Source organism: Argopecten irradians, chromosome 8 (assembly GCF_041381155.1).
Source record: "Argopecten irradians isolate NY chromosome 8, Ai_NY, whole genome shotgun sequence".
Lineage (NCBI taxonomy): Eukaryota > Metazoa > Mollusca > Bivalvia > Pectinida > Pectinidae > Argopecten > Argopecten irradians.
The window spans coordinates 24,389,390-24,406,083 of record NC_091141.1 but is presented as its reverse complement, the minus strand read 5'-3'; the positions used below and the strand labels follow the sequence as shown (position 1 = coordinate 24,406,083).

The 16,694-nt window shown below is 35.3% G+C and overlaps 1 protein-coding gene across 3 annotated transcripts in view; it reads left to right on the top strand.

The window, feature by feature from the left end:
• The window catches only part of LOC138329943 (uncharacterized), a 29,092-nt gene extending 15,684 nt beyond the window's left edge, over positions 1-13,408 (top strand). Inside the window, exons 6-14 of one of the 3 annotated variants that reach the window (XM_069277231.1) lie at positions 966-998; positions 1,616-1,666; positions 2,170-2,256; positions 3,125-3,316; positions 4,277-4,339; positions 6,395-6,452; positions 7,551-7,747; positions 8,026-8,043; positions 9,945-13,408. In XM_069277231.1, the coding sequence (XP_069133332.1) occupies positions 966-998; positions 1,616-1,666; positions 2,170-2,256; positions 3,125-3,316; positions 4,277-4,339; positions 6,395-6,452; positions 7,551-7,747; positions 8,026-8,043; positions 9,945-10,180 (935 nt within the window). In that variant the 3' untranslated portion in view covers positions 10,181-13,408. The remainder of the gene's footprint in view (positions 1-965; positions 999-1,615; positions 1,667-2,169; positions 2,257-3,124; positions 3,317-4,276; positions 4,340-6,394; positions 6,453-7,550; positions 7,748-8,025; positions 8,044-9,944) is intronic. The other 2 variants (XM_069277229.1, XM_069277230.1) reach the window with 2 other exon arrangements.
• Positions 13,409-16,694: the final 3,286 nt, after the last annotated feature.

Sequence of the window (16,694 nt, the reverse complement as noted above, 5' to 3'; positions counted from 1 at the left end):
CATGACTGCTGTTATGATCCAGAAATATGAACGAATCAGAAGCTACGTATAAACGTTATAAATAAATCGACACCAAACATATTTAAGAAGAAAGATGTTAACATTGAGGGAGATCAAACGACAGGACTCGTCATCCACCTAATCGTTATACCATTTACTCGTTACCATAAAGTTGTTTCATTTTGCGAAAAACAAATCGCCATATAATGATAATTTGCGGGAAGATATATTCGCGCGTTTGCACATTCTGTGTTTGGATATTCCAAAGTTATCTGGCCTTTCGGATAGGCATTGATTGTGACGTCATGTGTTTACGAGCTTAACGTCACACGTTTCGGTGAAAACGACGTGAATTGCACGAACAAAAACTGACGTCACAATGGATATCTAACCGTAAGGGCAATAATCTTGTAATGTGTAAAGAAGAAATAAGCTTTGTCTATACAGGTCAACTTACATAATATCATTATTTACATTTTATTTGCGGATATTTTATTTTGCGAAATTAATCTGAACGCGAATATATTAGTAGCGAAAATTATCACCTGCGAATATAATAGAAGCGAAATTTATCACCTGCAAATGAAAGCAACGATACAATACAGTATTCAATAAAAAATATTTGCGTATTTTCAAAATATCTAAATATCAAATATTCAGACAAATCATTAGGGTTGCTTTATCAACACATTGTTTATTTTGCTTTTATCTATCACATGTGTGTCGACATCAAATTATTTGCTTTCTACGACCAATTGCTACATCGCTATTTTCTGTAAGTTATCAAAGGAAAGAGTGTTAACGATAATGATCATGGTTGTATTTGGTAGAGAAGTAGTTCAAATCATAAATCATCTGTTTAACGTTCTGCCACTACTGTATAGTATTGTGTTAAATTGTTCTAGTTTTTTTTCTTTATCACCATTATCATGCATTTGAGGATGTACTGTATATCCTATCCACAGTTATACTGCCCACTGACATACCAGTAAAACAAGGTAAGGCTAAATCAAATAAGTAAATATTTATTGTATGATTTAGTTAATCAAACATTACAAACAAAAGTACAGTGGAAGTTTCTTTACATCTTTGGTTATTAGTTAAGATTTCACGGGTGTAAAAAATTGTAGCGCTGACGCACAGATATCACACGTAAGAATCAATAATAAACAGTAGCAAAAGGATGTAATTATTGAGGGATTTGAGGTTTCATCACTTTTATCCTGAAACTGAGAACTTTTTACTGAACCAGAAAAGTTTTTTCATTTAGTGTTTTCTGGGTTCCGACTTAACTACATGTTGAAGTACCTGTATACTTCATTAGAATTACAAATAACTCAAATATTTCAAGATTTTTATATATAATGTTTCGAGTTAACGAAGCAGTTTTTAGAGTATTTAGAAATGATAATCTACTGTAGAATATTTTGTATAAACGTAGATTATGTTTCTAGTTGATGTGTTCAGTTGAGAGCTTCAATCGGGTAACACTATAGAATCGATAACAGAAAACAAATAAAACAATATAATAAAATCAACCAAAATTATTAATAAGGTCTACTAACAGGAGCTAACACTTGCAAAATAATAGCGAGGAAAATGTTTTATTCTTTAGTGTCTACAACTGATTCTTCACTTCCGCAACCTGCCGGAAATGTAAAGGACGGTGAGTATACATGTATATCCTAAGATATCAATGGAGTACACGCATAGACATTTGTACAACAGTAGCTTCAAACAATCTAAACACGATATCTAAAGGCAATGACAATTTGAATAAACACAATACAGGTATGGTATGTCAGTACTACGTACTTTACTCTAAGTGTCGCTTCTCTTTTCATGAAATGTTTTAAAATTCAAAGACCCAGTTACCCATACCTGTAGAAATGAAACATTATAATGAGATACAACTCACCGACGAAATGAGTCAAGTGATACAATTTCGATTTTATCTGTGTAAACATCAATTGCGTGATGTAGATATATGTTTAGGAGCCCGGGTGTAACTATGGATATTTTTCCATAATATTTAATGTGTTTTAATTCATGGCTCGATATCCGCGTTTGAAAGTTATGGTTAGACAATACAAATGCTAATAACAATAGGTAAATATTTTCTTCTGGAGACGATTTATGTATACATGAATGTCCTTTAATTTTTTTCAGCACCTGCCAATCTGGAATACTTTACCAGATGGCAAGACTGGTCTACCTGTTCCGTATGTGGACAGGAAGGTGAACGCAAGAGATACGGTAAAATAATGTTAGGAAAATTTAAGGAAAAGAGTCTCCCAATCTCTGATTATTGATGAGAATTTGAGCACGAGGGGAATCTATATGCTTGATTTTCTAAATAACCAGAACAAAATTCGGTTTTTGTAATGCTTGCCAGAATGATTATTTACGATTTTTTGAAGAACTGTCCTCCAAAATGATATCAGTATACAAAAGTTGGTACAAATAATAGTTTTATTAAATAGAAAAAATACCTAAATTATTGAAGTCAATCTCAAAGTTATTACACTTTTACACTTTCCCCTTCGTATATTGTCATCATCCATTTGTTGCTTTACAAATTTAGGTATAGATATTCACGAGTAGAACAAACAGCTGCAGGGTGTCCTTAATACTGTAAAGTGGATTATTTACGTGGGTCAATATTTTGTCGATTTCAAGTAAAAACGGAAAGGACTATGTATGGTTTGACCGCTTTTTGGCCCCCAAATGCATCAACTTTTCAATGAAACCTGTTGTTTAGTGATTAAACTGTTGAAAATCAAATATCGAGTACATCTGTAATACTTTAGGTATGATAAGTATCCGTCATTGCTGTTGTAGTTATAGTAACCATCTAAATATGCAAATATTTTAGCGATTTCGATTTTCACTTTTCATATTTTAGCGACTTCGATTTCCAATTTTGATATTCTAGCGATTTAGATTTCCCTTTTTTCAATATTTTGCGATTAGAGAAATGTTCCACGAAAACATGGCCTCCGCGAAACGAACCCTAGGGCAAACCGTACTAGTGAGTAGTACGACTGAATGACATCCGGGTCAAGACATTTATGACGTAGTTGTTTTATTTTATATGCTGCTGAATGTATTGCGTTTGTTTAAGGGCCATGTCACGCAAGGATGATAAATTGGAAGATATATATACGACCAGCTTTTGTCTACGCTACACTATTAGGCGCCGGTGGCGTAGGTTTGCCATGCCGAGCTTCCTTATTCAAATTTTACCCCAAAATGAAGGCAAGAGACAGACCAGACGAAATGATGACCGAGATATGTAACGTTCCATGTGCAAACGGTAAGTCGACATACGTTATCATATATTAATCTATTATGACCTGGTTGAGAGGGCACTATTGCCTTATAGTATTTTCGAGGTATGGAATAGTGCCCTCCCCGCATCACCCTCACATGAGACCCGTTGTGTATGTCATCATAACAGAAGCACATCCAGCAATACCTCACCACGCTTCTTCATTTCCACACCTCGTTGTTACGTTAAAAGTACAACATGAATTATCTCAGATATCTGTTTCTATAAAACGGAATTATAGAACATGAGTGAACTGTCTTTTGTATAAAAACAACATTTGCGTCCATCCCTGCACACAAAAGCCTTTCAGTCATCTTGACGTCTTGGTCGAACCGCAACGTTATAATAACGTCATATAATGGTGACGTCACAATATATTCACTTTCAATTTCGCGCCCCTTAATAGTGCCCGCTTCCCCGGGCACTATTGCAACTAGTACTCGTGTGTCTAGCCAATCAGAATCCTGTATTGTATTACATGATGTACTAAAATACAGTATGACTTTGAAACATAAACGTTAATCGAATTTCTGTGCCTTTTTGTTTTTTGTCGGATTTACAACATTGAGATTAATAAAAAAAATCTGGTTTTTTACAATCATCCATGGAAAAACCATTTCAGTTTTATAAGGGTTTATTTTTGTGTTGTCTTTTATATAATGTATTCCACAACGGTTTGCCAATACATCGAATGTATATAAATATATATAACTTATCGCAATATGAATATTAAGATTTAGAAAAGTAAACTTCACAACGACTGCCTGATCATTTTCGAAAGCCTCTTAGTTTCGTATTCCTATTTAAATTGTAAAACGATTTACAAAAAGTAGGTTTTGTATTATTTAGAAAAATAATGAATACCCAAGTTATTGTATTTTTACGTTGTTCAAATACACGTCTTTATGCCTGTTTTGATATCCATTAACTTCATTACATATACAGCTACCAATCTAAAGAACATGACCATCGACCTTAACAGACTCAAGTTCAACTCGCTGGCTAATGGTATGTATGCAATGTGTTTTACTGAAATGTCTTATTCATTGACCGTAAATGATTTTCATATTATATATGTTTTATCTTTACTTTTTATTTCATATGCTTCTTTTTCGTCCTTTCGTCAGTAAATTCAATTTCGTAACACGTTATGTTCCTGAGTAATAATATTTCTATCCGTTGATCAACAATTAAAAATGGAGTTTATTCTTTGATAATATAAATTACGGCCTTAAGAGATTAAACCTGCCATTCTTATTGCATCTATTAAAAAGGACTAAATTTGGGATATTATCTTTTCTAATTTTTCTAACTGACTTCCTTCCTAAGGTCTCTTTTGACATTGTCTCACCATTGGCCATGTGTTGAGTGTTCGCCTCTGGCTCTGGGTTTTCTCCCCTTGTCTACACAAATAATAGCCCGTGTACACAATTAGTAATTAGGTAGTTGTCACTATAAATTGACCACTGGGATGTGCTTGTTGCATGTCTTTGGCGACATTCAACAGTGAGATAGCACTTTAAAAAGAATATACAATGTATGTTCCACTATTTCAAATTCACACGCATCGAATAACCGCTGTTTCCCAAAATACACATGCACGTCACACACGCAACACATCACAAACACTTAAATGACCCTGGAATTAACATTGCGTCAATGTAATCAATCAACAAACCAAACCTTATTAGTAGAGACCTCAGAACCATATGATTTCCTATAGACGACAATGCTAACGTATCCCATTGTCCAGGTTATATGGAGTTTTCAAGGACGGTCACCCATCACTAATTTTGAAGATCATTTTTCACATGCCTGTGATTCTAATCTTTTTAAGATCTACCATCTTACCAAACTTTCAGGTGCCATCTTGTGTTGAATTTTCGCCAAATTTTTCATAAAATTCTAATCTTGATTACCTCACCCTATTTTATCTTACATGTACATGTATTGCCCAACATACAAATTAAACATTTGAAACTGATCCGCCCTGATTACCCAATCACCAGCCTCCGAAACATTTTGTTTGTTTGTTTGAATAATTAACGTCCTATTAGCTATTATTATAATTAGCTATGGTCATGTAAGGACGGCCTCCCATGCATGCAGTGCTTGCGTGTATGTTGTGCGAGGTGCGTGTTTAGGGAGACTATTCATGAGTATATTCATGTTGTGTCTTCTTGTATAGTGGAACTGTTACCTTTTTTATAGTGCTATATTACTGAAGCATGCCGCCGAAGACACCAAGCAACACACCCCACCCGGTCACATTACATGTATACTGACAACGGGCGAACCAGTCGTCCTACTCCCTGAATGCTGAGCGCTAAACAGGGGCAGAAACTACTACTTTTATAGACTTTGGTGTGTCTCGGCCAGTGGACAGAACCCAGAGCCTTCCTCACAGGGGCGAACGCTCAACTCAAGGCCAAAAGTGAGGCGGTGCCAAGGGAGGCAATAGGAAAGATAAAGTCAGTTAGGAAGAAGAGAAAAGATAAGATCCTAAATTTAGTCGCCTTTTACGACCATGCAATATGGGCAGCAGGTACAATTCTACATTCAACCCTCTATGAAATCTTGTACCCACAAGGGAATTTCCAGAAATCTATCTTTGGTTTGATTCTACGGTCCCTTCATGCGTATTGGGCATAAGAAACTAAAATTATTCAATTAAATTTTAAACTCTAGCACCATGACATATCCTTATATATGCGGTCTTCATTAATAGCGTTTCCTCGATATCAAGCAACCTGTTTTCTAAACCGGTGTCCTAACATATGCTTTCTATTTCATCCGCGTCATTGTCCAGCAGTCACGGTCACCAAAAAATAAATTTGGCTTGATTAAGGTCCCACTGTTATCTACTGTCAAAGCTAGCTGTTCATTGTTCAATTACCATCCGGAAACTACAAATGAACTGTCTTTTTTAAGTGTCGATAATTAATTAAATTGATATAAAAAAATTAGAAATGTTTATACATTTACTTAATTTGTTTGATTAGGCACATGCACGTATGTCATCTCTGTATCGATATCACGTTCTATCATTAATTGCCTTTTCAGGCCTACACACGAATGTCAAAGTCATGGAGGGAGATAGCATCGCCCTTAAGTGTCCACGGTAAGTTGTCTGGAACGTAACGATATGAAGAGGTGGCAACTTCATGTGTCATACTTGTAGGAAGTCCGAGGTACTCTGGCCATGACACCAGATTGAAACATTTTGACAGATCAATGTCTGATGTAGTGCCATAACGCGATACAATGGGAACGTTGGAGTCCTCCACACTTCTATTACACTGAACCATAACACGAGAACAGACTGCAGTCTCCCAGAACATACAGACATTCACACAAGCAACTCACTGCACACGTCGGAGGTCGTCCTTAACGATATATGTGCCGTAGCTAGGCAAACATTTTGACATACTATTTTTTCTTCAGTAATCTATTGAAAATCATAAGGTTTGATGAATAAAGCTGTGAAAAAAACCAAAAGGAGAGACAAAAATGTATGATGCCTTATAAGCAATAGCACAATAAAATAGTTTTCATTGTAGATGTTCCTGTTTGAATGCTTTATGTATATTTAGATCAAAACCTATCTCCATAAGTTACTTTACAATTACGAATAGCACTGTGAAAATGAGAATTGAAATCGTAGACCACAATTTGGCTCCATGGTCTGACTTGATGTACACGTACATATTTTACTGTACTTTAGACGCAATGTCACCAGTTTTTGCAGTACCGCCAAAATTCATCGGTGAAAAAACATATGAAAAGCTCTCCATTATTCGTAGTAATAAAAATCATGGCACATATAACTTTAAATGACCCTGCTGTTAAAATGATATATATCAAATCAACCAGTCAACTAATTTTAGAAATCGCAGTTGTTTTAAACTTGCAATTCCATTGGGAAAACCTTAGATATAGTACCACTTACTTGGTATGATGTGATATTTATTTGAAAACTTTCTCGACTATAACTAAAATATAGTTGAGGCGATAGGGAAGCCTACATATAGCGTATCATGCTCTAGAATTGATCAATAGTGACATTTATATTCCCATCAGCAAAGCTATGAGCATTGCTTCTCTTAAACATGGATTTTATTGCTTAACATTTATGTTTGCCTAACTAATTACACAGCTGTCTCTGTGTCGAGAGCGCTGTTTGAACCCCGTATATTAACACCTTAAAATTTCCTTACAGCGCGTCGCCGGACGCCGCGGTGTACTGGGTGAACGGATCCAAGTATATAACGTCATTGCAACTACGTAATATAACAAACAGAAGGGCAGAGATTGACGTTTACGGCCTGCTAAGGTTTCATCGTACAATAATGGCCGATACGGGACTATATTCCTGCTGGCACACAAAGAAACTGCAGATGATATACGAATTGACAGGTATCTTATCTCATTACACCCACCCAATCAGTAAGATGAATGTGATTGATATATAAATATATGACACCCGAACATCTATGTCACATGCTATGTAAAGTTGCTATAGATAAAAAAACACTCAACAGCCTTATAAATGTGATTATAAGAGATCAGCTCGGCCCTTCAGTGTTATAATAATTCAAGCTATGGCGCTTCGCTGCTTTCTATAGTAAACTATTCATGTTTTTTCTCAATTATTGTTGACGATTTTTAAAATGTGTTTCAATGTTATTTTGCAGTAATTCCTCACACCAGGGGTAAGTTCGATTTTTAACAAAGCCTTAATAGATAATTTTTTTTCATGGAAGATTTAAATGATTACATTTTCACCTTCAATGGGCTTTTATCTATAATGTTCATATCTTGTTTGCTAAAGCTATTACTAGAACAAATAAAATGTAACAAAACATGCATTATAAGTTAATTATCTACTTAATTTAAATACCAATGGAAATGGTATTCCAACACAAACGAATAAAATAGCAATGTCTTTCTGTTCACGTCCCATTTATGAAGATATTGAGATAACATATTGTGATAACTATGTGTTGTATCTTTGGAATCACATGTCAAAATTACATAATATAGAAATATAGAAACGTTATTGTCACCATTTTAACACTGAAAGCATTAATACAATTTCGCTATAAATATTCTTTTAAACAGTTAAAGATTGTTAAATACCATTATTGCCAACATGCGATCTTAGTAACAGATAAAATGTGGAAAATCACTATTATCATTCGTTAATAAATGGGAACGTGAATATCGAACATTTGAATATCGACATGATGTTTATATTTTGTTACCGTATAAATCCAATTGTTACCGTATGAACCCCATTGTTATCGTATGAACCCTATTGTTACCGTATGAACCTCATTGTTACCATATAAACCCCATTGTTACTTACTCTCAGTGATGACGTCACGACGGCGCGCCATTTTATAGTCATGATACAGTTCCAAGGTGCATTTTGATTTAAGTATGTAAGAATCATAAGTTTCGTAAGTTTACATTACTTCACGAGAGCACTATTGTATTATTTTTTGTTCTTTGTCCTTCAATGAATCCAGTTATTCCAGATTACATTAAGTTCGCCCTTTAAAAAAGTAGCGTTCACTCTTTGATGACGTCAACATAATTTGTACAACTCGTTTACAACAAACCTCAATGGGCTTGGATATTGTATTCGTTATACATGTAACATACATTGTATACCGATTGGAAGTAAATATTGCCTTTATTTCATGTCCATTATTTTGTTCCCAAACAATGACTCTGGCAGAAATACAAAACTCTTTAAACAAGTAAACAAACTTACTTTTATTCCTAGAAATGTAATAATACGTCTCAAGTATAATATGAACAAACCAATTTTATTGAAAAAAACAACCCAGATAGAGGAATAGTAAGTTATATATACAAATCTGGCTAATTGACAGAATAAATCTCGTTTTCCAATGATTAATGATGTACTAAAACAAAATTACACAATTTCCTGTATTATTATCTTCAAAATATTTTGAAGGAGATTTTACTTAATTCAAGCAATTAAAATAAATACGCTACCATAAATTAATTACGAAGCCATTATTTCTGACATTTTCTTAATCATGGTTTTGATTCCTGACGGAGAGCTATGATAAATCAAATACAAGAAATGTTATGGCATGAAAAATATGTCGGAGATTAATAACTCATAACTATCGAGCAATGATGGAATATATTAGACTCTAATGGAAGTGATAAACTGGAAGATAGAAAAGCGCTACAGATTCCTACAAGCAATATCTATATCCTGGGTTTGATTGATGTGTTCGGGTATGTCTCTTCGCGTATCCTTTTGATAAATGGCTATCGGTGTTGCTATTTTATATTTTAAACGGGTTTACTTCATGTCACCCTACGAGAATAGAGACAAGAGGTTACTATTACAAAATTAATTATTTTTAGGGGATGTATTCGCGGGACTTTGCTATGTTTGCGAAAATGTGTTATGCGAAAGATTGAGAAATCATTGAATAATATTTATTCTTTCGAGAAATAATTAAAGATCTATCTTTATTGCGGGTCTCTTATGATGTTGACATATCGAAACTGAACTGTTGACATGATGGTATATGACTGTTTACATGGTGGTATTTAATTGTTTTAGATGATTGGGTGTACCACCTACAGTTTGTCGGTCTCAGCTTCATTTTTGACACTTTTGTGTTTATCGCCCTTCTTGCCGTGAGACATAAACACAGGCATGTACACCAGCGACGCCAGCCCCAGAGCGACGACAGCGACGACGGCGACGTAAGCGAAGAGTTCAATGACAACCGTGATGAAAGTTTCAACGATGGTTTTAATGATGACGAGGAAATTTATCTTAATAAAGGATATTAAGATAATAATGATAAGACTATCGTTGTGCTTCTAGTAATTATTCCCCTGTCGGTGAAATTGACGTGGGCTATATATATAATAGTCTGCGTCCGTCTGTCAGTCTGTCTGTGTGCCTGTCCAAACGTCCATCCGACCATCAGTCTGGACGTTGTTTCCAAACGATCACTCGAGAACGGATTGATGGATTTTGTGGAAGCTTTCCAAAACTCGCTGCTGCTTTAATTGATTGTTTACTTTCATGCAATGTTAGGTAAGGAAACATTGACATGGATTGAGTTTGGGGTCAAAAGATCAACTATATAGGTCACTGTCAGTAAAATAGATGTTTAAAGATAATTATTTTTGCAACTCTGGCGGCTTCATTTCTTCATTGCCTGCCACAGAATTACACAGATCTTTATAAAAAATATTTAGAATACGTTTGAGTCACGCGATTATCAAGTGAAGGTCAAGGTTACCTTTGTCATTATGATTAATTGTCTGGAGACAAGTGGCGTACTTACTTCATTGATTATCACTGAACAGCTTGCTGCTACATATAGTTACCAAACCAAGGTTTAGATCAGTGTAATAGCTTGTGGTGATTGGCAGGGGACATGTATTGCTTCAGCAGTACTCAGAATGTTCATGGATTATGTTACAATTTGTATGAAAAAGTATCCATGTGCATGCATTGAAGTTTGGTAAGAAAACGTTATGAACGTTTATTTTCATATTATCAAATCCAGCAATATTGTTTTGGATGTTTCGTCCTTCACTCTCGAGGGCACATATTCTTTTATTTTTTATTTTTAAAGATGCAGTTGAAATTTCAAGACTGCAGGAATTAGGGAGGATGCATATCACTTTGCCTGGTCTGTTTTGATTGTCTATACTTAAACTATACATTTTCATATGGTCTTCATGCATGTTTGCAAAATATGCCCGAAATTAAACTGAAATGATATTTCTAAAGCTAACTATTTTGATATCAGGACATTATCTTATCTAAAACTTCGAGAACGAGGGATACTGTCTATGGTTGTTTCGATCATATATAACAAGAAAAAAAATTAAAATAATAAAGTAATGTCATGGCTAACGATATATGGGTATCGACTGACCGATACAAACAACAGTATGAAGATTGTCCCCATTTTATTTACATATGGCCAATGAAGTGTCTCTGTGTCTCACTGAATGAGGTCACGCCTTCAGCATGGTGTTCACTTGAACACCAGGGAAGTCTTTTACCCCGGTGTTCTTTACGAAACATTTCCCCTCTGCTCTCGCTTAGTGGTCTACATGTAATTGATTAGGGTCAATGGTACACAGATCATCACGTTAATGTGACTGTTTGATTTAGTTTAATTTTGTTTTACGTCCTATTAACAATCTGTGTCGTCTAATAACTTGTCAGGCTTTCGTGGCAGTGGAAATGCACCGGCCTACAACAAATACATGGAAACTTCCCCATCTAGGCCTCGCAACCTTGTGTGTGGGAGCTGGCTGTAATATATAGGTCAACATTTCTATTTTACTACCTTAGTTCCGCATAGTTAATAACGTGACACACAGAGAGAATTGTCTACTTTATGTGCGCTTTTGTACGCCTAAGTGGTATTGGACTAGTATTTCGGCAGATCAATTTTGCTACAATGCAAGCGTTAGCACAGCATGGGCTCATTTACCTAGTTCATTTTAAATTGATATATTATCAAAAATTGTTTAAGATATTTTGTCATCTGAAAAACAATAACGATTTCTATAAAATATTCTTTAAGTAAACACAAAATATTTATTTCTTCCCCTTACAATCTACCGCGAAACGCGTTTGCGGGGATATTGTTTTGGGCTCCGTCCGTCCGTCCGTCCGAGATTCTTTTCCAGGCTGTAAAGCCAAAGCGTTGGCTGAATGTTGATTCGCTAAAAAAAATCTTAGTTTTTGGCCAAAATCGCGAAAATTTTGACCCGCGAAAGAAACCGACTATGCTGTAAAGAAGGCGGCTGAAGTTGAAAGGCACTTAGCGATAATCCATTTGTTTGTTGACTTTCGTAATTTATCTTATGTAAATAAGTGACATATGTCGAAAGAGAACAATCAGTTTCTGCTATCAATTGGAAGAAAATCGATGATGATTTGGGTTGAGCGATTCCTAGACCGCAGCGTTTATCTAACCATCAGTGAGAGGAAATGTTCCGCTTGACAGGCTGGAAATGGCGACTCTATATCATTCCGTAACATTGTTATCAGCTATCGTCCTTAAATTAGTCCGTAATGTTGTTACAATGTATCAATATGTTAACCTGACCCGATATGGAGGCCGTAATGGAAGCTCCCGGTGATTAGGTAATGGAAGACTTCACATAATAGCCAATATATTGTGTACATAGGAGGCCGATCTGTTTATCTGTATTCACTTTTGTCAGTCATGCTCATCAGATGTTGTGACGAACGAGATACATATCCAAAACGCCACGGATAAATTGTTAGAAATCATGACAAGCAAAGAATAACGTATAATGCTTTATAATCAAAATCTTGTAAAAATCCCACCCCCGTATCCGCAGCACGCGACAGGCACGTGACAAAGGGTAAAGCGGCGTTTAATTTGCTATTCAAATCCTTTTTGTCTTCAATCTTAATTGCATTGTAGTTTGATTGCCATGGCAGGCAAAGCAATATCGGCCCTAAAAGGTCGGCGATATTTATTATTTATAATATTGTCATACAGCTTGGCTGATTTGTGGGCATATTAATTTCGATTTATTAATGAAAATACTATTAACAGCCGTTATACGGGATTTCGGAAAAACATAATACATGATGAGATAGCACCTGGCTTAAAAGGAAATGTTGACCAACACAGATGAACTAAATTTTGTTTCCATTCATGATTTGTCTATTTTCAAAGTCTTTTGTAAGCCTGAGACCAAAGAAATCCAGTGTCTAGATCTGGGATTATGCAATAACCTTAGATGTATGCGTTAGTTATCTATCAAAACAAAAAAAGACGCAGCGCTTTTTATGAAACCATCAATGATCGGCTTTGTCTAAACTATTTCCATAATGTTAGAAGTAAGCAGTTTTGAATAAATTTGATAGATTCCATCATTTTATTGCTTGTTTGGTTGTCTGCAGTTGTTTTTAAAGAAGTATGTATATTAATACGTTTGGGACGCTGTTTAATGTATTAGCGATACTCTTGAAGTGTGATATGGATACTCTTTAAAGATGATCCACCACTGACGAATGGTTTTTTTTTCTGTCAAAAAGAGGAGCAGGCGAATTAGTATTTTTCTTCCGTTACAAAAGTTCTTACTCTCCATTAAAAAATAAGAGCTGATAATTTTACTAAAATATAAAAAAAAATATAAATAATGAATTGCGTCCCGAAAAAAAACCCCACGGCACTACGACTTATATGGAATGAACTACTGATTGCGCATGTACCAATATCAAAATAAATTATTTTATGTATTTTTGTGTCGTTTAAACACATATTTACACAGTTAAATACCAAATGATGGTTATCGTTTATGCTCTCTCGGCGGTGGAGCATCTTTAAGGATCTGTCAACAATTCAGAACATTTTGTTTGCTAGTATGATTTACGTTTTCTGCTTTTGCTACACTGAGAGTATTTTTTTCCGAATCATTCTATGATTGTATCAGTATGTTGTACCTATTATTTGTGTCAGTTAATCATTTGTGAATATGAATATCACAGAATATTTATAAGTCCTTGAGCCACTTAGCAATCTATATACACCATCGTTAGTTAAGCTGTCGACATAATACATGTTCTTTATATTGGCTGTATTGTGGGATCGGTCTGAACAATATCCGCTAGCTAAGACAGGTCCGCTCCCAGATGTTGTGTAATGTATCCCGATATTTGTTTCCCATGACGTTCGGTGTTGATGTCGCAAATCGTAAGCATGCTTCTGACAGATTCATTGTTTTGGCAGGCGGCCATTTTCTAATGCCGGACGGCCGTAATCATTGCTGGCGGTTTACGACATTGAATTAGATGACGCTTCCACGTCCACTCGGAGTGAAAGTTCAAACCAATGATCTACAGGACAATGGCGACGGTATGGTGGGTGTGAGCAGTTGGAAATATCCTAATGACATTCAGGTTAATCACTTGCGATTAAAGCTTGGCTGAGGAATAATGGCGAGAATTCAAGGAGGCTGGCGGGACTCATGTCTCTGTGATGAACATATTGTCGATAACATCCTTTCTTTATAAATTCTACTCTTAGCGTAAGACTTTGATCAGCAGGGGTCTTAACGGTCACTTGTACTCATAGCATGATATACCCATGTTAGAACTGTTGGCTAGTCGTTAAGTTTATATTGTTTTGCTTCGTACCTTCACTGCCCATATAATGGTTTAGTTTAATTAGTATATCGTCATATTAACGGCTATGTTCAATTAAGGATGTGCCAGTTTTGAATGATGGAACAAAGCCGTAGAACCAAGAGGAAAACCTCTGACCAGCTAGTCTAGAGATGAAGGATTTTATATTTTGGGATCATCTTACACGCGCCCATCGAAAAATTGTATGGATTTTGTTGAAAGTTTCATAATACTTAATTCTTAACCTCCCTAATAGCTGGAGCAATTGTCTCTTGTAAGCTGAACCGTTTTGGTAACAGAAAATCATTTACGGAACAAAGTGGGGATCAAGCTATTATTTGGTTCAAATTGAAGACATACGTACTCGATGAATACCGTATAACTAAATACCTCAACATTGAATAATGTCAACAATTTGCCAGAAAAAATACATTAACATGATATCTTTTTTATTACCATCTACATATCAAATTATAAGATTTCAATTATATAAAAAAAACTCCACAATATACACTACCACTAAATGCACTGCATGTTAATAGAAATATTTTCGACAAAACTCATAACATATAAAATACACCAGCTTCCTAAAATCGTATAACCTGTTATTGTCACGGGGATAATGTCGCGATTCCGCGGTTGATCGACGTAATCACGAAATGCTGATCGCTGAAAAATTAAAAATTGGTTGAATCATTTATATCCTTCAAGCCAAATTGCAATTAAGATTCAATAAAATTTTTAAAACGCTTGACCCGCGAAAGAATGAAAGAAGCCAGCTATACGGTAAAGAAGGCGACGGAAGTTGAAAGCCACTTAAAGCTTAGTGGTCATCCATTATTATGTAGTCATAGGCCTTTAAACAACATTATTATGTAGTCATAGAACGTTAAACGACATTATTATGTAGTCGTAGAATGATGAACATCATTATTTATTTTGTAGTCATAGAACGTTAAACATTATTATAATGTAGTCACAGAACGCTGGACATCATTATTATGTAGTCATAGAACGTAAAACAGCATTATTATGTAGTCATAGAACGTTAAACGACATTATTATGTAGTCGTAGAATGATTAACATCATTATTTATTTTGTAGTCATAGAACGTTAAACATTATTATAATGTAGTCACAGAACGCTGGACAGCATTAGTATGAAGTCATAGAACAGTAAACGGCATCATTGTGTAGTCATATAACGTTGAACATCATTATTATGTAGTCATTGAACGCTGGACATCATTATTATGTAGTCATTGAACGCTGGACATCATTATTATGTAGTCATAGAACGTTAAACGACATTATTATGTAGTCGTAGAATGATGAACATCATTATTTATTTTGTAGTCATAGAACGTTAAACATTATTATTATGTAGTCATTGAACGCTGGACATCATTATTATGTAGTCATTGAACGCTGGACATCATTATTATGTAGTCATTGAACGCTGGACATCATTATTATGTAGTCATAGAACGTTAAACATCATTATTATGTAGTCATTGAACGCTGGACATTATCATTATGTAGTCATAGGCCTTTAAACAACATTATTATGTAGTCATAGAACGTTAAACGGCATTATTATGTAGTCGTAGAACGATGAACATCATTATTTATTTTGTAGTCATAGAACGTTAAACATTATTATTATGTAGTCATTGAACGCTGGACATCATTATTATGTAGTCATAGAACATAAAACAGCATTATTATGTAGTCATTGAACGCTGGACATCATTATTATGTGGTCATAGAACGCTGGACATCAGTATTATGTAGTCATAGAACGTAAAACAGCATTATTATGTAATCATAGAACGCCGAATACCATTAGTGTGAAGTCATAGAACGTTAACCGGCATTAGTACGCGGTCACAGCTTACTTTCCTCTTCCTAACGTCTCCATTGACACTACTTCACATTTGGCCTTCGGTTGAGCGCTCGACACTGGGAGGCTCTAGGTTCTGTCCTCAGGCCGGGACACACCATAGCCTATAGAAGTGGTAATTTCTACTCCTACATGAGCTCTATTTGTTGCTTGACATGCTTCAGCGATATAGCACTATACAATGGGAAAGAGTTCCACTATAGAAGACACAACACGGATATACCGCAGTCTCTCATAACACGCACCAGGCACTTCATACAAACAAC